Raw genomic sequence first — 26,884 nt, 5'->3', positions numbered from 1 at the left:
GGGTAATAAACAAGGAAAATTTAATAGTTTCATTTTATATATCAATGTATACATTTAGCTTTAGTGATTGAAGACACAAATTTATTAAGTATTACAAATAATAGTATTTTACGTTAGTCAATGTTTCCTTAATATTAACAAATAGGTTATTTTTATTAGCTATTCAAAGGCATACCTAGGTAACACTGAAAATGTTTATAAAATGAAAAACGGCTTAATGTAGAAAGTTGCCAACACTTTTATTATTTTTCGAAGTAATCTCCGTTTCTCTCTACATATCGTCGCGCTTTCTTTCGATTCTTCCTTATATACCTATATATTCGTACGCTTTCACCGGATCTTCAGGGCTCATAAAGCGAATACCTCGAATTTTATCTTTAGTTCTTGGGAATAAATAAAAGTGGCAGGGCGCCATTCAGAACTGTATGGCAGATGACTCATTATCTCGACACCTGCCATAGTCAAATATTCAACAGTCCGTTTTGCGGAGTGCGCTGAAGCATTGTCGTAGTGAAGGAGGATCTTGTAAGTCATAATAAATCACTCACCGAAAACTTTCTCGCGTTAGGAACATCACGTGTAACAAGAGTTTTATATTTGTCGCCAATTCATAAAAACAAATGACAAATGAATGCAATATACTACATAAGGTTACCAAAGAGCCAGTTCTAAACAGTTTCAGTGTTACCCACGTATTAGTAAACGTCAATAATCTATTAATAAACGTCGATAAATTATGACATCTTGTTTTTTTATTATTATTCGCTTTAATTATTATACTCTTTACTACTTAATCTTATTTCTTACATATTACATATTCATATTTGTGTGGTATTTATCGTGTATCAAAAATGTATGCGCGTGCAATGTATGCAATTACTACATGATGGCTGGGTATGGCAATTACTACATGATGGCTGAGTGGTCTTGTGCTAAGAAGGGAATTAGAGGACAGGTAAATGTACGGAACGACCTATCTGGTATTCCTCTGTTCTTCTCTTGCAATCGGTGTTGATGGGGACTGTATTTTGGAGCACGGCATACTCTGTATTGCCAAATAATCGCCGCGTAATTCACTCGCGGTGCGGCAGGTATATTTAATAGGTAGCGAACAACTGGGTATTAGCGGGGTCTTCTTCATGTGCCAACACAGACAGACTGACGGTGTGTTCATTTGCGTGGTCCTTGCTCTTGCACCGGAGGCTCTTCTCTTGCCAGCCTTCCACTAGGTGAAGTAGGTATGAGAAGTATGGCTATGTAAGGGATAAGGTATGTCGCGGACTATAAAATATTATAATAAATATAAAAATGGAATCCCGCCAGCGCATATGCGCGATAATTCCGCCAGTGGTTACGGCGACTTACTGAGAAACTTCCAAACGATGTGTGTCGTTCCTAAGCTATCTTATATATCTGACTTTGACCCTTGTTACTAAAAGAGAACCTCTTGAAATTTTGATCGAAGTTCTAAGCTATTACACTGCTTACGGTAACAACCATCGGGGCAATTATTGTTTAATCAACATCTCACATGTCAGTATCCTCGTGTGCTAAGACGAGGTACGGTGATATCAATAATAAAATACTCGAATATCTAACTGATCCACGGGTACAATATCAGTGGCGATAGATTGGTCCCAGTAGAGCTTGTCACAGCCGTCTTCCAGAACTGACACCAGAGCATTATAAATTATAATGAAAAATGAAAAAAAAATTTAAAAAAATTTTTTTAACAAAAAAAACAAACGACGAGCCATGACATGAACTATGTATAATGTAACGATTCAAATAAATACAATAATTGTAACTAGAATTAGATTAATTAATTAGCTTGTACACAAATACACATTTATTTTTATACTTTTTAGTGCATATTATATCTTTTGTTTTGGAATAGTGTTTTTGAAGTCGGTTGTATTTTTGGTAAAATCTTTTTTATTTTTTGATTTTTAGTGAATTTCAAGTAACAATTTATCTAAAAAGTGTAGATTGAGAGTTGACTAAAAATTGAAGAGTTCCGTTAATTTATCATGGATTCCGTAATCAGAACCTAACCAGACTCTCATCAAACTATCTTTGAAGTATATCCTTTCCAATATATGAAGGATAATCGAAATAAGTTGGCGCGATATTGAGTTAATTTATCATACACTATGCCATACGTATTTATAGAAAATTTTTATGGTTTTTTCATGGATGCCAGTGTCAGATCTGGACCAAATTACATTGGGACCACACAGGAAGCACCAGCATTCAAAAAAAACAAAATTATCAAAATCGGTTCACCCAGTCAAAAGATTTGAAGTAACAAACATAAAAAAAAACATACCGACTAATTGAGAACCTCCTCCTTTTTTGAAGTCGGCTAAAAACAGGCGTTGTGATGTACATAATAAATAAACGGCTGTTTTTTTATGAATTTGGTATCGGTATTTTTTAAATATTCATTTAAATCAATTTAAAAAAATAATAATAAAATCAGATTAAAAAATTGCAATTACCTTATAAAGTCCTTAAGTAAACGTACATAAAGTTATGGTGAGTTATAAAAAGAAGGTAGAAAATATTAAGCCTTAAAATAGAAGTGAAGTGATTTCATAAATTTACATTTAGGCCCTTGAAAACGCAATAAGACCCGCACTTTACGAGGAAAGAAACGATGGAAGCTCAATCTCTGTTAGGTCTCTGTTATGGTATCATTCAGTAGCAGTTACCGGCAAATTGGTCGCTTGTCTTGCTCTCAACGACCTACTGTATATCGCACGTTATTTGTAGACTTGTTTTTATTTATATTTCGACGAAGTGTTTATCTGGGTATTAACTATTTCATGGATACTACTAAGAAAATCAACATAGAGTTCATGCTATTTTTATATTTCTTGGAATCTGATAATAATATTAAATTCTAAGTAATTGCATAATAGTTTGCATATCTTCAATACTACTTTATCGTGGAACAAAATAGTTCACAGAATCTAGATTGTATATATAATTAGTAATTAATAAAGAGGTTTCAATATAACGATAGAACATAGGTAATACATATTGGGTATTCATATTTAGTGATATTTGTAATAATGATTTTATTATGAATTTCGGCACATTGAATCAAAGTAGTTAAAAGTGATCACAAGGCGATATTAACATTCTTTATATTATGACTAACCGGTAACGTGAAAATCTAACTATATTCAATGTCGCTCACAAAGTTATGGGTTTTTCTTGAACGAGCGTACGGGTCACCTGTTGTTAAGTGATCACCGCCGCCCACAATCTCTTGCATCACCAGAGGAATCACAGGAGCGTTGCCGGCCTTTAAGGAAGGTGTACGCGCGTTTTTTGAAGGTACCCATGTCGTATCGTCCAGGAAACACCGCACAAGGAAGTTCATTCCACAGCTTTGTAGTACGTGGAAGAAAGCGCCTTGTAAACTGCACTGTGGAGGACCGCCACACATCCAGATGGTGGGGTTGATATCCTAACTTGTGGCGTGTCGTGCGAAGGTGGAATTCGGCGGCAGGAATCAGGTTAAACAGCTCTTCGGAACACTCCCCGTGATAAATGCGGTAGAAGACACACAATAAAGCGACGTCTCTACGTAACGCTAAGTGATCCAGCCGTTCACAGAGCACTGGGTCCCCGACGATTCGAGCTGCTCTGCGTTGCATGCGGTCAAATGGATCGAGTTGATACTGGGGTGCGCCAGACCAGAGATGACAGCAATACTCCATGTGTGGCCGGACCTGCGCTTTGTAGAGCGCTAGTATGTGGGCCGGCTTGATGTATTGCCGTGCTCTATTAATGACGCCCAGTTTCTTTGAAGCCAATTTGGCTTTGCCTTCCAGATGACCACGAAATTGGCAATCGCTCGAGATTTCGAGACCCAGTATTCCGATACTAGGCGAGGCTTTTATCCCTAAAAGCCTCGCCTAGTATCGGAATAGTAACGGTGTTGTCGAAGAGCGGTGATACGACAAATGGGATCGTTTTAGAGATAAACGCGCAAACTTGAGTCTTCTGGGGGTTAAATTGGACAAGGTTCAATTTACCCCATTCCGCTACCTTCTCAAGAGAGGACTCGATAGAAGACACAAGTTTCTCCCGGCACTGGTCGACAATTTTCCGAGAGAGACCTGCATGGCCCGTGTATACGGCATCACCGGTGCTGTCGTCTGCATAGCAATGAATGTTGGTGGTGTCCAACATATCATTGATATGCAGAAGAAACAGCGTAGGAGATAGCACACAGCCTTGGGGCACACCAGCATTCACGGGCTTCGGGTTCGAGCAATGTCCGTCGACAAAGACCTGTATGCTGCGCCCAGTGAGGAAGCTGGAGGTCCACTTGCACAAGCTCTCGGGAAGCCCAAATGATGGAAGTTTTGAGAGGAGTGCTTGTGCCATACACGATCAAAGGCCTTCGCTATATCCAAGCTAACTGCCAGGCCTTCCCCCTTGCTTTCAATAGCCGCAGCCCATCTATGTGTTAGGTATACCAGAAGATCACCTGCTGACCGACCATGACGAAAGCCGTATTTTCGGTCGTTGATCAACTGGTGACCCTCTAAGTATACCAAGAGCTGACGGCTAATTATGCTCTCCATGATTTTGGAGAGCGGGGAGGTAATAGCAATAGGCCTGTAGTTTGCCGGATCCGAACTGTCTCTTTTTTTTTTGGATCGGATGGACAAGGGCTGACTTCCATGAGTCAGGGACTACGCCTTTGGAATAAGAGTGCCGGAATTAACGCGTTAGCACCGGCGTCAACTCAGGGGCACACGTTCTAAGCACGATTGGAGAAATGCCATCCGGCCCGCTCGACTTCCTGTCGTCCAACGAAAACAGAGCTCGCATAACAGTTTTCTGTCTGAACTGTACCTACTTTAGGCATAGAGCTCTAACACCGCGGGATGGCCGGCGGTGTTTTTCCGCTGTCGTCAAGAGTCGAGTTGGAGGCGAAAAGAGCGCACAGAAGATCGGCTTTCTCTTTTGCCGTATGGGCCAGGGTGTAATTCCTCATGTGCAACGGCGGCATGGACGGCTGGCTGAAGTTACCCAGAGCAGCTTTCGACAAGGACCAGAACTTGCGTGTCCGGTCGGGTAACTGGAAAGCTGCTCGCCGATTATGACAACGTGTTTTGACTTTGCATGGGGATGGCCACCGGTCCTCGACACTTTTGTTACATCGCCTCAAATTTTTTCGCCCATCAATCGCATGTCGCATTACAATCGGCCTATTTTAATAGGGGTGAAGTTGTATCATTAATTTCAAACTCTCCTTTCAACTCAGTTTGGCCACGTTCCCGAAAGAGCCCCAGCTTCGAACCCCACACCTCGCAAAGGTATTTTTATTTAATTGTTTTTATGAATATGAAAATCATAATACCTATATATAAAATTGTATTTTTATTTCAATGTTGAAATTCTTATTTTCGTGAAAAAAGGATTCACTTGCTTCGTGTTTTAATAGAACCACATAATTGCTTTTTTTTTAAAGCATCTGTTTTGATAAGCATAGTATGATACTGTTGTCAACATAGTTATTTCAGATCTTCTTCTTATTTCAAGCTTTTGAATAATGCGTACGGCAAGGCAAACATAATATTATCATTGATATAATTTTTATAATTTCCTCTGTACCACCAATTTTTATTAAATTAATTGCTCTTAAAACCTTTTTTACTCATACCCGGGTGTACAAGAGCCATATTTTAACATCACCTCCCTCAGTTATAACTGTTACAAATATAATTTATAAAGAATCGATTTTGAGCAGGAAATAACATTAACAAGCGCCATTATAAAACTGATAAAATATTGTTGAGTTGAAAGATGAAAAGAAAAAAGATTTTGTTGTATAAGTAACTAACAGATAAAATCCCAGTTCAGTAATTGAATTGTTAAGACAGAGGAAAGTTTCCCTTTGACAAGGGATTGAGACCATGAACAACATAAAATCCTGGGAATGAAAAAGGGAAATAGATTTATTTAGCCTCTATTTAACAAATAATAGACGGGTTGTGTATATTCCCACAGGATATACTAAGTATAAGTTTTCCTCGTCTTTGAAATAGTTATTTATTTGCTTGTTTTCTTTCATAAAGTTAAAATCTTTGGTGACACAATATGTAAGTAGAACTGTCCACTATTACTACGTTGCTCCGATTTCGATGCAATGAAATCATATTTTATTTGCAAGAAATATTGTACTTGAGATGTTAACATAGTCTTATTAATTATCCAATATGTTTCGTCAATTGACATGCAAAATGTAATTTTTTCATTTTAGAATTCATTCGTTTATTTGGTAGTTTATAATTCAAGAGAGTATTATGGGCTACGATGATCACATACCATTAAGTGACATACATACATACTAAGTACAACTCGGCGGTATGGGGCCCTTATGAGGACAAGTGCAGGTTGATGTTAGAGCGTGTCCAAAACAAATTCGTTAGGCACCTATACTTCAAGTTATATGGAGTATACCCATTTTACCCACTTATGTATCCGACACTGTTTGTGCTGGGTATGGTTGGGTATACTGAGTTGAGCGTCCGTAGGGATTTTTTCTAGCAGCGTATGTGGTGAAGTTGTTGCGCGGGAAGGAGCACAACGCGGGAGTTCTGTGCTGCTTGAGTCTTCGTGTGCCGGACCGGTACGTGTGGAGGCGCCTCCATCCGCCACTACTATCCATTCCGATGGCGAGAACAAATGTGTTGGCAAAGTCTCCTTTAACTAGAGCCCTTCGCCATATAAATGAACTCCACAACAAAGTGGACATTTTTGAGTGTACGTGGAGTGATCTCACAAGGGTATTGTTATATGTAGTATGTTATGGTAAATAGTAGTATGTTTAAGTTTTTTCTATTTCTGGTGTGATATATTATTTGTAATGTAATGTAGTTTGATTGTATGATTAGTTTTAGTTTGATTTGATTGTTGTTTGCTGTGTTTGTTATTCTTGTTTGTTTGTAACTGTCGCATTAGGTAATACCTGTAATGATAGTTGCTATGTGTGTGTGAAATAAATAAATAAATAAATAAATAAATTATTTATTTATTTATTAATACAGCTTGACTCACTTTACGACCCATAGTGCCGATAATCACGTAGTGGACATTGTGAGTACATTCTGTGCACCCGTGGACATCAATAATGACACAGTGTCAGTGATACCGTGCTCGACATCACCAGCACACCCCGCGACCCCCGCCCTGTCCAGCCGCGCACTACGAGCACAAGTCCACAGTAAGAGGTGGGACGTTATCGCGAACCCACAACATTCACCCTGATGGAGGACTCCCGAATGGTCCAAAACTTATCGTTACCGATACTGACAAAAACCGTATTAAGCCGTATTAATAAATAATTTAATAGTGCCTCACGAAAGTTTTCATAATTTAATTACATACATACCGTATGTATCAAACATGCAGGATACATAGCTTATGTTCTCCTCTCTCATAAAAAAAACTATTCATATCTAAAGAAATATTCATTTGTAATGCCATTTATATTATGCTGTGGCAAAGAATTGTTTTAAAAATTATACAATAAATTGTCTATTATATAAAATTCTCGTGTCGCGGTGTTTGTTACCAAACTCCTCCGAAACGGCTAAACCGATTTATATGAAATTTGGTGTGCATATCGAACAGGTTGAGAATCGGCCAACATCTATTACTCATACCTCTAAATGATAAGGGTGACCCCTGAATACTTTTTTATTTTTTTGACATTTTTTTAAATATGATTCAGCAAAATAGTAAATATGTACATACAACTTCAAATTTTCTCCCTTCTACAATCAACACCTGTTTTGTAATTACGATTCTTATATTATTCTGTTCCATCCACAGATCCGCAATAACCTTATGGCAAGATGGCAATTGAATACAATAATTGCATCACGATAAATTTTATGTAATATATATTTGGTAGGTCTGAGAATCGGTCGCCATTTATTTTTATACCCCAAAAATTTTAATTACTGAATTTTTATTGGTTATAAATTACTTTAATTGGCAATACAACGTCTGCTGGGTCAGCTAAGAGTATAATAAAAATCATTCATAATTATACCATTTTAAAATTTACATCACACACACTCAAAGTTATATAATTACTTAAGGTTAAACAGCTAATGTTTTAAACAAAATTTTTAACAAACATTAAAGCTTTTAATCGTCAAGAAGCGAAATGGCGCCAAATTTCATTTGGAACAACAACAAAAATTTAACAATAAAACTAATTAATAATCATAGTGTAACATAATTTGTGGTCTTCATATTAATTCTAGGGCTGTCTCTAATCATAATATCTTTATCTTGGCTCACATTAACCTCGTCTTCATTAATTCTGCTGTCGAGCGGAAGATAGATATGTCTATAATATATCATACAGAGCTGTTCGGGGATTGAAACCCTAATTCAGCCGTAGTTTGACGCAGAGCGGCAATAACTTCACGCGTAGTTGCCGCTTGTAACAAGGAGCTGTGAAACATAAAATAAAATGCCACTGGTAAAAGGTTATCGCAATTGAACATAATATTATTGTGGCTTATTACTGCAAAAAGCTTTTTTTTACCAGCACGTAAATTTCTTCGTGTTCAGGTAATTTGTACCTCGGCCTTGAAGTAAATTAGCAAACGTGACTTATTCATTTCTAAACAAAGTTTTTCTAGCTAGTAATGTAATTAAATAGTGTTTTTTTCTTAAAGTTGGCTATTGTTTCTAACACTATTGCTGCGATCAAATTGATAATTGTAGAATAATAAATAAATCACTTAACAATATTTGAATTTGCATTAATACCGTTGAAAGATTTTGGTTTAATTTGGAAACGAATATAATTCAAATGTGATTTATTTTGCAAAATAAATAAAAACTTCCACTTATAATTTCCTACTTTTCATTTTTCATCATATTGTGGTAATAAGACCGCAGAAGCATAAGAAGTTAAAAGTATTCTGACAAAAATCCTTTGTAGTGCTAAAACTTCTTGGTTACTATAGCAACATATTGTTAAGAGACATTGACACTTTATTAAAAGCTCGGAGCAATAGGCTTGATAATTGCTCTGAGAATAAAATAATTGTGGCATAAGTGCACTATATAATGTTATCTGTACTTCATTCATGTTCGCCTGGTACCTATGCATTTTCGTCTCATACGATTTTTACTCAAACGTACTCTCTTTCACCATGACGAAATAAGAAATTCGTTCTAAAATTGTGCTAAATTATTGTTAGATCTCTTAGTTATTGAATTAACGCTGTTCTGTCTATAAAAAATGATATAAGTATTCGGGAACAATATAGCCTAAAGCCATTAATGAAAAATAAAACGTATTTCTGAATGATTTTATTCTATGTAGTAATAAAGTGATAAAGATTTATATTTTATATGCGTAACTATACAGCTTTTAAATTTGCAATTTTTTAAAGTATTAAAATGGATATAGTATTTTTTCCTGAAGAGATTTCTGTAGAGCTATATAAGATTTAACCTATATAAGGTATATTATTTTGTTATATCTCAAAGGGCTTTCGTTGATCGCTCCCAGACGGCTTATTTTATCGACACCTCCAAGAAATATCGTCAATGTTTACAAAAACTTAACAAATTATACACCAAAACTTCCATGAGAACCTTCACCAACCAGATGCAGTAGTTTTTGAGTTTATCGCGAACAGACAGACAGTCGCGGTGAAGGACTGTGTAGTGATAGTGATAGTACAACTGCATGTTTTTGTAATACAGACCAAAGGCTTGACTAGACTAATGTAAATAAAGAATTTAAAAAAAAATACATATGTAATGAATACTACTATTAATTCATACAGTTGCTACCATCCAACCATCCAATCAAACCAATACACAGTTAGACGTTTGCTGAAATAGCTTATTCGTAGGCTGTATAAATCAGTGACGTCACGGGCATAACGAACGTTTGACAGAGTGAATGCACAGCGCTATTCCCAACACAGGATTTAAGAGCATATAGAGATGTAGAACATATTGTTGTGATAAATAGATTTACATTATTATCTTCGATCATATAAGATTAAGTCAATTAATAGAAGCACTGTTTTATGAATGCATTATTTCTTTTATTTGGAATTTGAAAAGAATACCAGTAAAAGTGAGTACGTAAGTAATAACGTTGGAACAAAAATAAGTACCTACTGTAGCAATACTGCCGTAATTTCTACTGCTACTATAAAATGAAAAATGTTTATTTTGAAAGCTATAGTACACATAAATATACAAATAACTAAAATTAAAACTTACAAAGGAGACAAACAATAAACAAACAAAATCTGAAAGAATAGAGAAAACAAGAACTACCTCTACGTTACAAAAATGGTCCCAAGTCAGCATGTTTGCTGGTGTGAAAACCAACGCTTGTCTTACGTTGGGGCATTTGGTGACGTCACGCCAAATATAATTTTAATTAAAACAAAAGTTGTTTTAGCTAGTAAATTAACGAAACGAAATTAATACTTTACTTAAAAACTTATATGTATAATTGTAATAAAGTGGGCTCAATGGCGACCTTTTGTTCCATCTTATGTCAACTGTCAAACTATAATTTACGTCAAAAAATATAATTGCTTTTCTACTACGTATTAACTGCTAGTGCCAACAACCAAAGTGAAAGTTCCAACTACCATACCAACAAAAATTTTTTTAAGATTTAATAAGATGACTGTGTTAAAATTATTTCAGTATTTTTATTAAGTGTTTATAAATGAGTTTGCAAATAGCCTCGCAGTAGTCATACTGGTTGGAAAATACATTAACGCGTACACAAGCCATTGCAAGCCTTTTGGCGGCAATTCTTTAGCTCTTTCCTTTGCTTTATACAACTCTCTGGAGGAATACAACAGACTTATCGTTTGAACGTGTTAATTGGCATCTTACTGAGTTCATAGCGTTGGGCCGATTACAGGATCTAAGTCTTATGAAAACAACGAATGTAAAAAGAAATAAAGTGGATTGTGTTTGTATATATTCATATTTCTTCAAAATTTAATGTTTTTTTTTATAGTAAGCCTGTAGATTGATGTTATATTTGTATATTATTCTATTGATCGAATTAATGAATTGTTTATTGTTTCGAACAATGTATGTTGGAGTTGTCCAGAAGAAATCACTCATAATGATTACTTCACTTCTCGGTGATTCATTGTATTTATAACTTTCTAATGTAAGTGTGGCTAGTAAAGAATTATAAATAAAGTAATGATTTAATCATAGTTTCTGAATGAAACATTCTTTGGTAAGCGTTAAGTTTAAATAATTAACATAAATCGATGATTAGTGCAGAAATCAAGAAAAGTAGGTATAGAAAATAAATCGTAGAATAGTTCAAATTTATTCAATTATGTATCTTTTATTTAAAATCCAATAATAATTTATTAAAAAATAATATTTAATATATAACTAAAATAGCAATTATAAGTAAAATAATTACAGTATAATCATGAAAAAAAAATAGTTGTTCTATTAAAGTGTGCACCACAGCGAGATTGGCACAAATTTTCTCAGTTGATCGAATGAAACAAAAGCAGCTATTTCTGTTTTTTGACTTATGACGTCTTTCTTGTAAAAGATCTATGTGTACGGTTAAAGAAACTTGTTTTGATATACTGAAACATTTGTAAAGAATTACAAATTGACTAATGTAAAAATGTAAAAAAATTGTAATCTTAATTATTTGCAAAGTTCCTGTTTACATATAAATATAAACAAAATAAATGATTTTTTTTTTAAATATTGCTAAAGTTGTTTTCAATTTATTAAATCCACGTTTACGTTAGAAAATACAAGTAATAGAACCTGCATAGGCAATTTAATAATGATTGTAATAATGTTTTCAATAGTAGGATAGTTAATGTTTGTTTTCTAGTTAGCGGTAATAGGCCGTTACCTCCTGTCACCTAATGTCTGCTTAAAAAACTTCGCCGAGCTTCGTCCCTGATTTTCATTGCCGTTATAAATACTGTTTCGTAGTAAAACAGAACAATATGATTTAGTTTTAGATTGTTTCGTGGTTTTTGAGGCTGTAATAATATACACCCGTATTTTTTTAACTAATAATCTTGTTTACTTCTTACATATTATATACAATTCAGGAATTTCGTTATGCAGTTTATTTTTACTAACAATATGTACATAATATATTAATTACTACATATTATAAAACAAAGTCCTCCGCCACGTCTGTCTGTTCGTTTGTTCAGTAGTAGTATATAATTTGTTAAGTTTTTGTCTACATTTGTGTATATATCACAGGGATATGATAAAAACAGTGATTTGATCAAATCTCGAAGGATGTTAAAATAAAAACACGGTTTTATAATTGCTCGAAACAAATCTAGTGATTTGACCATATGCCAGAGTTGGTTCCGTGATATGACGAAAAGTATTTTGTTTGGTATTTATAAGGTTTATTTGGTATGACTTAGACATAATTTGGTAATAATTTAGTATCGTGTTGCAGGTGGAGGGGGGTGAGAGGGGAAGGGGAGGGAGGGACATGTTCTCTGTCCCCTGGATGACCTACATTAAAAGGTAACACACCAGTCTCTTGAAAATCAAATTAATGTAACCTAACCTCATAACAGATAAAAATTTCTCTAAAGGCCAATTAGTAGAAGCCCTATTAGTATGGCCTATATTATTAAAAAAAGCCAAGAATGCCAACTAACCTATCCGGGTCGGGGTATGACTCAAGTCTGATGCTCGCTTCGCTCGCTTTGACATCCTAAGTTCTTTTAGTCGCGTCACTCATTGTCATTTCACGGAGCCAACCCTAGCATTTGATTAAATCACAAGATTTGTTTAGAGAAATGATAAAATCGTGTTGTTCTTTAAACGTACTCCGTGATTTGATCAAATCACTTAGAGAATTGACCAAATCTCTGTTATTATCATTTCCCTGCGACATATACATTAATGATATTTGTTGGAAACGTCTGAAAAAAAAAACTTTGAACGAGAACGCTGTCCGAACCCTTTGAGATAAAAAAAATAATGTATCTTATTTACAGTGTACAGAAAAGTCCGCGATGGCATATGTCTATCTCTTAAGGATAACATAATATATCCATTTTAATACTCGCCCATTTTAATACAAAAAAGCCCGCAGAGTTTCGTGCGCCCGTTGTTCTCAGGTCTGAGACAGTGTATTTTGAATGGGTGGTAGTTTTTGACGTTCAATTAGTAATTTTGAATTTGAATATAATTTCAGCTGTCAAATGACTATAAAAACGAAATAAAAGATTATGCTTTGGTTACATTCGGCTTACTTGAGCTAAGTCTGAGCAAAGTCTAAGCAAGCTCTATAGATTCTTAGCCTGAGAAACATGCGAGTGTTGAGTCAATAGAAGTTTTCGTATGGTTAAGCATTCTCAGTACCTTTATCTTACTTTAAAAAACCGATAAAAATTTGACAAGGTGAGAACCTGGGGAATCTAGCGTGAATGTAAAGTGGACTTTACTGTTGCCTTTATCAGTAAACCTTACAACTCACCACTGTTCCACCATAAGATAAATAATAGCTTGAAAGGTAAATGACACTTTTATAATAAAGTCCCAGCTACCAATTTAACCCCCAGAAGACACAAGTTTGCGCGTTTACCACTAAAAAACCCGATTTGTCGTATCACCGCTCTTCGACAACACTTCCCTTAAAGCCTCGCCTAGTATAGAAATACTAGGTCTCGAAATCTCGAGCGATTGCCAATTCCATGGCCATCTGGAGGGCAAAGCCAAATTGGCTTCGAAGAAGCTGGGCATCATTAATAGAGCACGGCAATACTTCAAGCTGGCCCACATTCTAGCGCTCTACAAAGCGCAGGTCCGGCCACACATGGAGTATTGCTGTCGTCTCTGGTTTGGCGCACCCCAGTATCAGCTCGATTCATTTGACCGCGTGCAACACAGAGCAGCTCGAATTGTCGGGGACCCAGTGCTCTGTGAATGGGCTGGATCACTTAGCGTTGCGTAGAGACGTCGCTATTACCGCATTTATCACGGAGAGTTTTCCGAAGAGCTGTTTAACCTGGATTCCTGCCGCCGAATTCCACCTTTGCACGACAAGCCACAAGTTAGAATATCATCCCCACCATCTGGATGTGTGGCGGTCCTCCACAGTGTGGTTTTCAAGGAGCTTTCTTCCACGTACTACAAGGCTGTGGAATGAGCTTCCTTGTGCGGTGTTTCCGGGACGATACAACATAGGTACCTTCAAAAAAAGCGCGTACACCTTCCTTAAAGGCCCGCAATGCGGCGGCGGCGGTGATCACTTAACACCAGGTGACCCGTAAGCTCGTTTCGTATCTTCCCGGGAAAACCGCATAAGTATGCTTATTTCACAGCTTGCGCCGCTTCTTCTATTTAGTGCGCTATTAGTTCCCGAAGAGGTGGTATCTAGTATATTAGAAATGACATCAAAAAGAATTCTAAAGGAATAAATTTTGAGAAAATAAATGCATTTTATGCCTTTTATTCGACTTTCAATAGTACTTGTATTGCATAGAAATAATATTTAAATACAAGGAGCACTTTGGTGGTTTCTTGTTTGTTAGGAATGAATTAGTCAAGACATACGCAAAGCCAGTTATGAGGCTTATATGTTATGCAATTGGATCTTAATATAACATATTAATGTGAATAACACGTACTAGTAAAAGATAAGGACTCCGTGACACCTTACATAACAGTGTAGCACCAAAACAAGCCGATTAACATGTAAATACATAGCCACACGCACACACTTACACTACTACAGGCCGATGGGCGGCCATTATGAGAACTGTCATCGTCTGTGACAAGATCAGTTTGCCTCTCAATAAAATATTTTAAATATGCCGTCGTGCGTTGTGAAAAAGTGTAAAAATGATATCTATATAAGTATTTGTGGCCCTATATGAATATTTAGGGAAGAAAAAATTGTTTAACTAGTATCCCCCGTAACCGCACACACACTAGCATAACCACAGTATAACGGTGCTTCACTTGCTAATATCACGTCGCGGAGTCCTTCTTTTTTTACTCGTCCGTGGTGAGTAATGCTTAAAGAAATTATAAATTAGTGGCTGACCCGACAAACGTTGTTCTGTTCATAATAAATAAAATACTGTTTTTATGAATTTGTCAATAATATATTATAACATCAAGAATTATTTCGTAAAATGTTCCCTGTTGTTATAATGAAATTGTTTCACAGCGGAAATGTCAAACCGTGCATCAATAAATTCTCTCATAGAAAAAATGTCCATACAAAACAAATATTGGTAATAAATCTAATTATAAGCCCCAAATCGAAATATTTTTTTTTCCAAAATTAACGTAGTCTAAGCTACTCCTTATTCCATCAACTACCTGCCAATAAAGGTCCCGTCAAAATCGGTCCTCTAATTTCAGAGACTAGCCGGAACCAACTGACGGACAGACAAAAATTTAAATAAATGTTCATTTGGTGTACCGCATACATATTCATGTACATGTAGGAAAAACGTTTATTTCAATATTACAAACAGACACTCCAAGTTTATTTATATGTATTATGTAGTACGTGGAAGAAAGCTCCTTGAAAACCGCACTGTGGAGGACCGCCACACATCCAGATGGTGGGGATGAAATCCTAACTTGTGGCGTGTCGTGCGAAGGTGAACTTCGGTGGCGCAGTAGGTACTCTCACCACGGAGCCCCCGGTTCGATCCCCGCCTGCCATGTATCAATGTGTTTTCGGGTTTTAATTCCATAATATGTACGTTTGATCGATCTTTTATAAGGTCAGCTACGCTCTTGGGAAACCTCTAGTATTGCAAAAGCGTGGCCACGGTGATCAGTTCTCTTCCATGTAATTCAATATATGGGGCAGTCTTTGGGTAGTGCCGATAAAAGCGAACACTAAGTAATTTGTGTTGACAGATAGATGAAGGATGAAGTATGATATTTGACAGATAGATGAAGGATGAAGTATGATATTTGACAGATAGATGAAGGATGAAGTATGATATTTGACAGATAGATGAAGGATGAAGTATGATATTTGACAGATAGATGAAGTAATTTGTGAATTATATCGTCGAGCTAAATTAGATTATTTATTTTTGTAAAGAACCATTGATGACCAATTTAAACTTTAATTCTTGATAATAATCACTTAAATAATTGTTTAATTATCAATAGAAATTGTACTATCATGTTTATGGTAAAATTCAATTTCCATTTCCTTGGTTACAGCCTTAATACATGGTAGGACACGTCCGGACCCGGTACGGTCCGGACTGTAATAGTAATTCTGTGCGATAGACAATGCGACATACCATCGTATATGGTCCAAGGCCGGACCGCATCAGATGGTTTGGCTGTACTGAACCCAATCTGTTTAATTTTTAGAGTCGTGGTCCCACCAGTGCGAGGCTCCCTTGCCCCCGTACCAGAAAGGTGCTACTTCTGCCATAAAGCAGTAATGTGTAAGCATTACTGTGTTTCGGCCTGAAGGACACCGCAGCTAGTGAAATTACTCGGCATTTATGGACATCTTATATCTCGAGGTGACGAGCGTAATAATTGTAGTGCTACTAATATTTTTTGGATTTTTCAAGAATCCTGAGCAGCACTACATTGCAGGGCAGGGCGTATCAATTACCAACAGCTGAATGTCCTGCGCATCTAGTCCCATATTTTCCTAAAAAAACCGTTCAACCAATTGCGCCGCCGATGCTTCAAATAGTATACAATACCATAAATTATACTTATTATCATCACCAGTATGTATGCTGGTGGCCAAGAAGACCATAAGCTAGCCTACGAAACCCTAAGAAAGTGAACAAAACAAACAAAATAAACCAAATAATCAATGTTATAATTCAATTGTATTATAAAATCATTAAACAGATTAATATTTGTATCAAGATATATTATGAAGGATGCATCAAGTTATTTAGGTTAGCAGTTAGGGTGAATGAAGAAGAAGAAGTTGATATTATAATAATAATAATAATACTGACACACTTTTAACACAAATTATCTTGCCCCAAATTAGGCATAAATAGGCTGTGTTATGGGTTGCAAGACAACGATATACATAATACAATATACTTACTTAAACATAAATAAATACATATAAACATCCATGACTCGGAAACAAACATCCATATTCATATTCATATAAATGCTTGCACCTACCGGGATTCGAGCCCGTGACCTCTAGCTTATTAGGTAGGATCGCTAACCACTCGGATTTACAGGTCGTCATTCACAGTAGTGAATAAATCACTAAAATTATTAAAAAACAAATATATCAAAACACAATTAAAACATCCATATATTTTAAACTAACATTTTAGACATTATTATATAGTTGCAAGCATTATTTTCGTTTTACGTGTTTGCAACAGTTTAGTCTTCCGATTCCAAATACTTTAAAAGATTTTCCAAAACTACGTTTTTATTCAGTCGGCAAAGATTTTTAGCCGACTTTAAAATTATTAGTCGGTATGTTTTTTTACGTTCGTTTTAAATTTTATCGGTTTTAAAATCGAGATTAAGAAACATTCGCCTTTTACATGGATATATTTCTCTCTATGCGCATTGCACCAAAAAATATTGTATTTTCACTTATACATAGGTCAGTATCTATCCCTACTCAGTGCTTATTACACGCTTTTTCTTAGCTTCACCTGTATGTATGTTTGTTTGTAACTGACTTATTTGGGCGCGATTTTGACCCATTTTAAACGGCCAGATTACGTTCAAACTTCGTAGATTTATCGAGGACCGATGGCAATACATTAATTTGATAAAATTGTTCCATTTTACAATTTGAAAAATAAGATTTTTGTTAATTATAATATAATTTTTATCTGTCGTCAATAAGGCAGGAATTGCCGTTAAGTTTTAGGTTCAAACATTATCTTGAACCGATTTATCTAATATTAGGAAATTTTTGAATACCAAAGAAAATTTTTAATTCAACAATGCAAATAATTGTTTAAAAAATGTAATGAAACATACGTTTATAAATAAACCAAACTAAAAAGTAGGAAATATTTTCTATTTTTTAGTTCAGTTTTCCATAAAAAGCGTGTTACTATTTATATTTTCACTAGTACTGAAGAAATTACTGTACCAGAGTTCAGACATTAGGTACTAAATTGAAGGCTAAAACAACAGTTATTCAGGTCAGGACTCATTAAATGAAATCAGGCAGCAAAAGTTACTGGAACAAGGTATACTTAAATTATTACTGATGGTACATAAGGCTGTATTATTGGTTGCAGGGTGTGTTTCGCGGAATAAAATTCCACGGCCCCTGCAAGCCGGACGTTACTTACTAGGAATCCTATTAATAATAAGCTTGTTTTAAGAAATTCACATGCGTTTTCCCATCGCACTGTGAATATTATGGTTTGACTTTTAAATTATTGATAGGATTGTTAAACGAACTTTATAATGGATTAAAATAAATAGTGTTTAAAAAAAAATAAAAAACACGCTTTTTATACAATTTTTAGTTTGGTTTATTTATAAAAGCGTATTTTTTAGTTTCTGGGCCATGTGTCCAGCCCCATTACCAGTGCTTTCATATGCAGCTGTGTGTAAAAGAGAAAGCAACACATTTGATCATGAATTAATATACAGGATTATAATCCGCAAAAATAAAAGCTTAAAAATTGTTATTAAATTTTTTTTGACAATGCTTTTGCTCCAATAGTGATCTGTGTCGGTTGTTCCGACACTTGATTATTTTTCACACTTATGTGTAATACTTAGATCGTTTATACATCTAGATAGACTTTGACATCTGTGAAAACGTCAAAAAAGTATACACTTAAAATTATTGATTGACACAAATTGACATAATAATTGCGAGTGTAAGACGGAGCTTGTTACGCATACTAAATTAATAAACCTAGCCTGTTTTCATCTAGCAATAAGAGGCTATACCTAGACGCATAAATTATCTATGGCTTTTTGGTATTCTGATAGAATGTTTAATTCATCATTTGGGGCAACGACCGCACAAAGGAAAGTCGCAAAATGAGGATTGAAGAAGGATTTATTGCAGTCAAAAAAGAAGATATCTTAAAGCTAGATCTCTCAGCTGTAGATCTTAAACCAGCACTTTTGAGAGTAGTTATGTTAAATCTAAGCTATCCTGACAGCAATAGGAGAAAAAATAATGTAATGGGCCGAGGTTATACTAACCATTGACCTTTATTTTCGTCCGTTGAAGTCATAAAAGCTAAGGACTTCAAAACATAATAATTCGTAAGTGATTCGGTAGTGAAGCAGTGATAGTATTTGTTACCCCACGTGTGACTGCCCGTCTGCGTATCAATTACAACCACAGTTCACTCTCTGAAGCCCTCGAACGGCAATCTTCATAACACACTTCTTACAAATTACCGAGGGGACATCTTATTATTTCAACTGTAATTCGTTTGACATTTATTGTGCCAAACCAAAGATTAATCTTATTCTGACATGAGACAGAAGATAAGGTCAATATATGGGTCGTGCGTTGAGATGGGGACAGGCCTATTTAGTGACTTCAAGCCCAGACCATTTGCATGTTTACATCCGTTGTATTAAGTTATATGGTATAGATACTAGCTGACCCAACAGACATTCTGTACATAATAAATTAAATACTATTTTGTATGAATTTGTCTGTAATATTTCGTATCATCGAGAACTATTTCGTAAAATATGCTCCCTGTTATATTGAAATTGTTTCACACCAGAACTGTCAAAACGTGCGAAAATTAATTCTGTCAAGGAAAATATGTCCACAAAAAACAAATATTGGAAATAAAAATCATAATTATGGGTCACAAATCAAAATAAAAACTATCCTAACTCTATGTTGGAGTAAACTGCACTCCATGAAGCTATCCCCATTAAAAGAAACATCAGAACACTGGATTTATAGAATATTACTAGTGAAACCGACAGACGTTGTCCTGTACACACGTGTTAAATTTGAAAAATCGGTCCAGACGTTAGGAGGTGATCACTAACATAAGTAGGAGAATTATATGTCGACTGTTTGAGAATCTAAACCAATCTCAAATTCACTGGAACACTCTAAAAAAATCATCAAAATCTGTCCAGCCATTTAGGAGGTAGTTCAATTGTGAATCTAAGCCATCCTCAATCCACTTGAACACACACATAAAATTTCATTCCGTTTAAGAGGAGTTCTCTGTCAGAACACGTACAGAAAAATTATATATTATTATAATATTTCATATAAAGAATATTATATGGCAATGCAACTGATATTAATATCAGTTGCATTGCCATATTAAGTCATTGCCAGTATTTATACTAACTTCGTATTCGATATAGTAAACAATACCTAGGCAAAGCATAAAGTTACCGTTATTTCATACACGCCAGGATGATCAGGTATTCTACCAGTGGGAGTCTCCATTGTACAAGATGCCGGCTAGATTATGGGTACCACAACGGCGCCTTTTTCAGTAATGTGTAAGCATTATTGTATTTTGGTCTGAGGCCTAGTGTTCGCCGTAGCTAGTGAAATTACTGGGTAAATGAGACTTAACATCTCATGTCTCAAGATGATGAGTGCAGGTGTAGTGCCACTCAGACTTTTTGGGTTTTCAAGAATCCTGAGCGGCACTGCATTGTAATGAGCAGGGCGTAATAATTACCATCAGCTGAACGTCCTGCTCGTCTCGTATTAAAATAAAAATATATATACCTTTCCGGTAACTTATATATAAAGACATACACATCAGAACCTAAAAATTTAAATTTCAGTTCGTCACAAAGATCGAACCTGCAATCCTTTGCTCTAGAAAAAAGACTCTATATTATATCTCTTCAATTTAAATACGTGCTTAAAATAATAATGATTGTTTCAAGTAAGAAGCAATAAATTATCAAGTATTTTAAACGATAAAATTTCATTCTGAAAGCGCCACGTACATTGTGGATGATACAATTTTTATGTAGTAAATATCACAGCGAGTTGCTAACATAAATGTTAGTGTAAGCAATGAATAGCGGCCTACGTGAAAGAGAAGGCTTTACACAAAGGGGAGGTGGTTTACGCGCGCCGGTGCAGTTTCATAATTTCACTTGCACCCTTGTCCTTTATTCAGTGTGCGTAGAGCCTTCAATTGGAACGGTCGCTTTTCTTGTGCTGGATTCAATTTCTGAAACTTTTCTCGATAACGAAATGTGAGCAATAGCGACTTAATCACTTTTTCGCGTGCGTCCACCGTGATCCACGGTGCTCTTATAATGTGTTGTGTTTTAAATATTTTCAAATGTTGCTCACTTGCAACTTTGTTTTATAGCAGATATTTTGAATTATCGTCGCGAATTGTGCATGAAACTTCCGTAACATAGGACTTAAATAAGCTTAAGGACTTTTAAACAAAAATGGATCGTTTTAATAGGTTAGGAAAATACGGACAATTGTTACTTACTGTTTTTATTCTGGATTGGTTGATGAGTGATTACATACAGGCTACTAGCTGTAAGTATACATAAACACATGATAACAGAATAACTATTTAAATTGTAATGATACTGTGTAAAATCTGATGACAATTGGCATATATTTAAAGATGCACGAAATTTCTTTTCTCATCAATTTTGAGAAACCACCAAAATTGTCTTTTAGTTTATCGTTTCCATCTTTAAGATATACTCTATTTGATAAAAAAAAAATCAATAAAATCAGCTTCTATATGGCGGAAAAATAAAAAGAACATACACACTAGTATATCTCCTGATTTCAACTCGTTTAAAAAGACTTGTTAATGATTTCTTTTACGAAAATAAAGTATAAAGTAATTTTTTCTTACCTTTCCAATGTTAATCAATTTTAATTTGTATATTTCATCCCAGAAGAAAAGGAGATCACTTATCGAATATCTAAATCATAAATTGTTTATAGATATACCGTTTTCAAAAACCTCTTAATGACAAGACCTTTTCTATCTGTCAATAGATTATTGAAATGTAAGTAAGCGTAAAAGGATAGATTTGTCTACCTCTAGTAAGTTAAACTAAGGATAGATAGGTTATTGAAAACGGCCGATAGTCGATCGTGTCACAGAGACTATGTCAATTTGTATAAAATTTTAAAATATTCTTCTCCGAATCAAATCACTTGTATCGTATTCACATAATATTCATATTCATATTTATTTATTTGCTATTAAATACAAATTAGGTACAAATTTGGTCTTACAATATCTTAAAGTATAATTTTATATATAGGAGATATATAGCCATTAGCAATAGCATACAAACTTGGTCTGGGTCAAAAATTTTATTACAATATAAATTAATTAATTTTATATTTATACAAAATTATAATTTGATACAATACAAAAAAAAAAAAATGTCAAGATAAGAATAATCGACTTAGAATGCAATGTCAAAATCCTTTACCCTTTGTGGTCAAAAAACTCTTCTATATAATAAAATGTGTTTTGAAGAAGCCAACTGTGTAAGGATACTTTATATCTTGAAAAAGGTAACAACTTAAATAAATCAGGGATCCAGAAGCAATTTTTCTAAAATAAAACGACTCTAGTTACTAACCTATCAGCTTTCCTAAGTATTCTAGTACTGTGGGTCATATGTATTTGCTGTAAGTATAGTACACTGTGGTTTTCCTTTACAAGTTTTGCCATCTCGTAAATGAATAGACCGGTAATATAATGCCTGCATATATTTGTTACTCTTCCGAGTTTTTTTTTTTCATTCTTATATAGCCAAATATATATTGTGTACTTTGCGTCAACTTGCTAATTATTATATAATATATTGAAAATTACTGACATCCCTACTAATATTATAAATGTGAATGTAAGTTTGTTACGCTTTCACCTTTTATTGCAAAAAAGTAAATGGAGGGGTTGAAACAGGGGATCGCGGTTTGTATGGAAATTCGTCATTATCAAAGATAAGACCATGAATCTTTGTATTTAGGCACTAAATAAGAAATAATTTTTATACATTTGTTCGTGCATTTTTACTTACCTACATAGGGATGAAATATGAGATTAAAGTTCACAGGGAAATACTATTAAAGAGACCGTCCACAAAGACAAGGGATATGCGCTGTATCGTATAAGAGCGCTACCAGCAGCGGAAAGAGCAGTTTCTATGTTTATTATTTGCAAAGTATCCTAAAAAAAATGGCCCAAAGTAACTATTCCATGCAGACAAAGTCACGGGTAAATATTTGCTAATCCAAGTCTTCTCATACAACCGGTGATAGAGAGTACTTAATTTAGTTTTGACCTTACTAGAACACGGACGAGTAAAAAAGAAGGACTCCGTGTCACCTTACAAAACAGTATAGCACCAAAACAAGCCGGTTAACGTGTAAATACAGAGCCCCACACAAATACACCAATACAACCCGATCGGCCGCCATTATGAGATTTGACATCGTTTGTGACAGATCAGTTGTGCAAAAGTGTAAAACAATCTATCAGAATTTAAAAAATCGGAGTTTACAGTAATTGTGGCCATAAGGCAGAAAAATTATGTTACTGGTATCCCCCGTAACCGCATGCACACTAGTATAATAGTGCTTCACTTGTTAATATCACGGCGCGGAGTCCTTTCATTTTATACTCGTCCATGTACTAGAAATGGAAACAGTGAAGTCTATGCAAATGTTACATCAAGTTGTTGGATTATTAGTAAATAAGTAAATTATAAAAATTTCTATGACGATCGAAGAAACACGGAACCGGTATTGGTTGCTATTAAATATAACATTATTCTTATATATAATAGCCACCAATCTATATCTATATAACCAATATATATCTTAACAATTCCCAAGGTTGAAATTATTGTAGGATACTTTATGAGGTATATTATTTATTTAATAAGAATAATACTTATTTCTTAATTAGTAGTAGTAGTAGTAGTACTCGTGTCTAGTATATTAGAAATGACATGAAAAAGAATTCTAAGGGAATCAATTTTGAGAAAATAAATGCCTTTTATGCCTTGTTTTTTTTTTTAATTCTTTTTGATATAATTTCTAATATACTAGATACTACTACCGTCTCGGAAACAAATGACGCTCTGAGAGAGAAGAAGCGGCGCACGAAACTCTCCCAGCATTCTTTTTTTGCGCTAATTTAATAAAATATACAATATTCTACTGTCTGTTTGCTATTGCTATAAAATAATCATAATCTAGTCCCAGGCTGTCGGCTCACTTAGATATTCAGCTGTGGAGTAGTAGGATCTACGAGAGAGCCATTTTTTTAATAAAACTTTTAAATTTATTGATACATAATGCCTAACCAGTGGCTGGGACTTCATTATAAAAGTGTATACCCTTAAAGCTATTATGTATCGTATCAAGCCTACTAGAACCAGTTACAAGAATGAAAGTTTAGATCAATATCTTTCAAAATATTTGGAATTTTGGTAACACTTGGACATAATATAGAGTGATTTCCCTAATTGCTCGTATTTTAATAATGATAACGATAATCATGCTAAGTAAAATTAATAATACAACATTAATTCACGCTTTCCCTCAAATTATCAAGTCCCAAATTGGCTTATATTACTACAAGTACAGGATAAAGGTATATCTAATACAATATACCTAAATACATATAGAAGTAAACATTTATATTCGTCACAAATGACTGAACCTACTGGGATTCAAACCCAGGACTCAAAGCTCAGTAGATTGAGTCACAAGCCATTGGTTCGTCACAATAATTATCACATTAATATAGCATCCTGGTTCGGTACCAATTTGGTAGCGCATAATTTCATTTTTAAGTACATAGTAGACGGCTGCAGAAACATATTAAAAACATTATTCAATAGAAAAGTATTAGATTATGTTTTTTCTATACATATTACCTACCTAATATTTTGAGCACTATAATCAATAACATTCTCATATAGACAAATCACGTCGTATAAAAACAAAGCCGAAATATGGAACATGACACAAATTACACTATAATAAGCTTCCACTGCTATATCTATACATTGCCGCATTTACTTCAGCTGTTTAAAATATTCTTGGTCAATCAGCAGCAATGTAAAAAATTTATTCATTTAAGGTTTGATTCGGGACCCATGACTAAGGAGAAAACTGTGCTTATGGTACTTACATGCCCACTTCTTAATCATTTATACGACTAGATAGACAAAGTGTCATACAAATAGGGAATGTAAGAAGTAGCACGTCACGTACACTAAACTTATATTCCTGGCCTGTTTTTATCGGTTGTCTAACTGCAAGGTACTTTTACCACCAGATTATGGGAACTACAACGGCACCTATTTCTACTGTGAAGCAGTAATGTGTAATCATTATTGTGTTTTGGTCTGAAGGGTGCCGTAGCTACATCTTATGTCTCAGAATTTTTGGGTTTCTCAAGTAGGGCAGGGCGCATCAATTACCATCAGCTGATCGTCCTTCTCGTCTCGATCCCTATCGTCATAAAAAGAACTCTATCTAGACGTATAAATTATTTAAGGCCCACATACACTTTTGCCGTTCCGGTATCAGACTGTGAATGCTATGTCCTTATATTATGTATACAACGTCATTGACTATAATAATCCAATCAAAAAGCTGAATTTTTGACGAGACACTTCTGATGCATTTAATTTGAATATTTTTATTTGTTGAAGTATATCTGACAGCTCGTATGTTAAAGTTGATCAAAACATCAAATTATCATGCGGTACCGGCCCGATAGCCGTAATTCTGGATTCACATAATGCATTCACAGATTTTATATTTCTGTGGTTGAACGTTGTTAGGTAGTAAATGAAAATTTTTGTTATGCTATTGTATGGAACGAATACGGGTCACCTAATTTTAAGCAATCATCACCACACACATTCTCCTGCAATAACAGAGGAATCACTAGAGCGTCGCCGACTAATTATAAAGGTGTACAAACCTACTAAATTTCCCAAAACAACGATAATGATGCATACTTGCAAATTACTTTCGCAGTTAGCCCTTCTATTAAAGGCATTTATTTCCTCAAAATTTAATAGTAATTTAATCGTTAGATCATTTTTATGTGTAGATTGACTATGACATGTTTTTATCAGTTCTCTTGCTAGAGAACTGATAAAAACACATATTTTTAACCGACTTCAAAAAGGCCGAGGTTCTCAAATCGATTGGTGTTTTTATGTATATACACCGATTACGCCGATATTTATGATCCGATTTACATGATTCTTCTTTAGTTTGATGCAGAATTTGCGGAGTTTGGCCCAGTACTTTTCATTTTATGAACTTTTTTTTATGAATATTTTTGTTTACGTGGATTACGAGATCTACAGGAGAGCAATAAACTGTTACGCAAAAAACTTTCAAAGATACATCAACATGCTATGAGCTACGAGTTTATACACAAAACTAAAACTACATTAAAGTTTTCAGTATAAACTTTTCTCCAGTCGCCGTCTATGTTTACTTATCATTCTGGAGTCGCTGTTTATTTTATTTCACGTTTGCATTTGAAACTTGAAATTGCGACGTTTTACATGAGATTTGTTCCTGAAACAACCCTCTCGAAATTATTATTATATTCAATGTTGGTGCTCCGCGAAAATAAATATCTTGAAAGAATGAATGAAGCCTTTATTGTGAGCAAGCTAAAAAGGTAGATTTTTAACTGATACTTACAACTTAATATACTAAATAAATGATTATAAATGATTATAATTATATTTCACCTAATATATGTTATATCTTATGTTAATCATTGCTCGCTTGTCCGCCGACATAGGCTTCCTTCAGATCTTTCCACATTTTCCTGTTTTAAGTTGTTCTTCTCCATGTTGGTACAGC

The 26,884-nt window shown here is 34.8% G+C and overlaps 2 protein-coding genes across 3 annotated transcripts in view; one reads left to right on the top strand and one right to left on the bottom strand.

The window, feature by feature from the left end:
* Window positions 1-26,884, bottom strand: part of LOC126965053 (limbic system-associated membrane protein-like) — a 624,470-nt gene that overhangs the window by 287,706 nt on the left and 309,880 nt on the right. The gene's annotated exons all lie outside the window — the stretch shown is intronic.
* LOC126965051 (limbic system-associated membrane protein-like) overlaps window positions 21,177-26,884 on the top strand; it is a 226,477-nt gene continuing 220,769 nt past the window's right edge. For both annotated transcript variants that reach the window (XM_050808495.1, XM_050808494.1), the window contains exon 1: window positions 21,177-21,538. In XM_050808495.1, coding sequence (XP_050664452.1) covers window positions 21,442-21,538 — 97 coding nt within the window. In that variant the 5' untranslated portion in view covers window positions 21,177-21,441. The remainder of the gene's footprint in view (window positions 21,539-26,884) is intronic.

The sequence above is a fragment of the Leptidea sinapis genome, chromosome 6 (assembly GCF_905404315.1).
Source record: "Leptidea sinapis chromosome 6, ilLepSina1.1, whole genome shotgun sequence".
NCBI classification, from domain to species: Eukaryota; Metazoa; Arthropoda; class Insecta; order Lepidoptera; family Pieridae; genus Leptidea; species Leptidea sinapis.
This window is presented reverse-complemented; position numbering and strand designations above follow the sequence as displayed.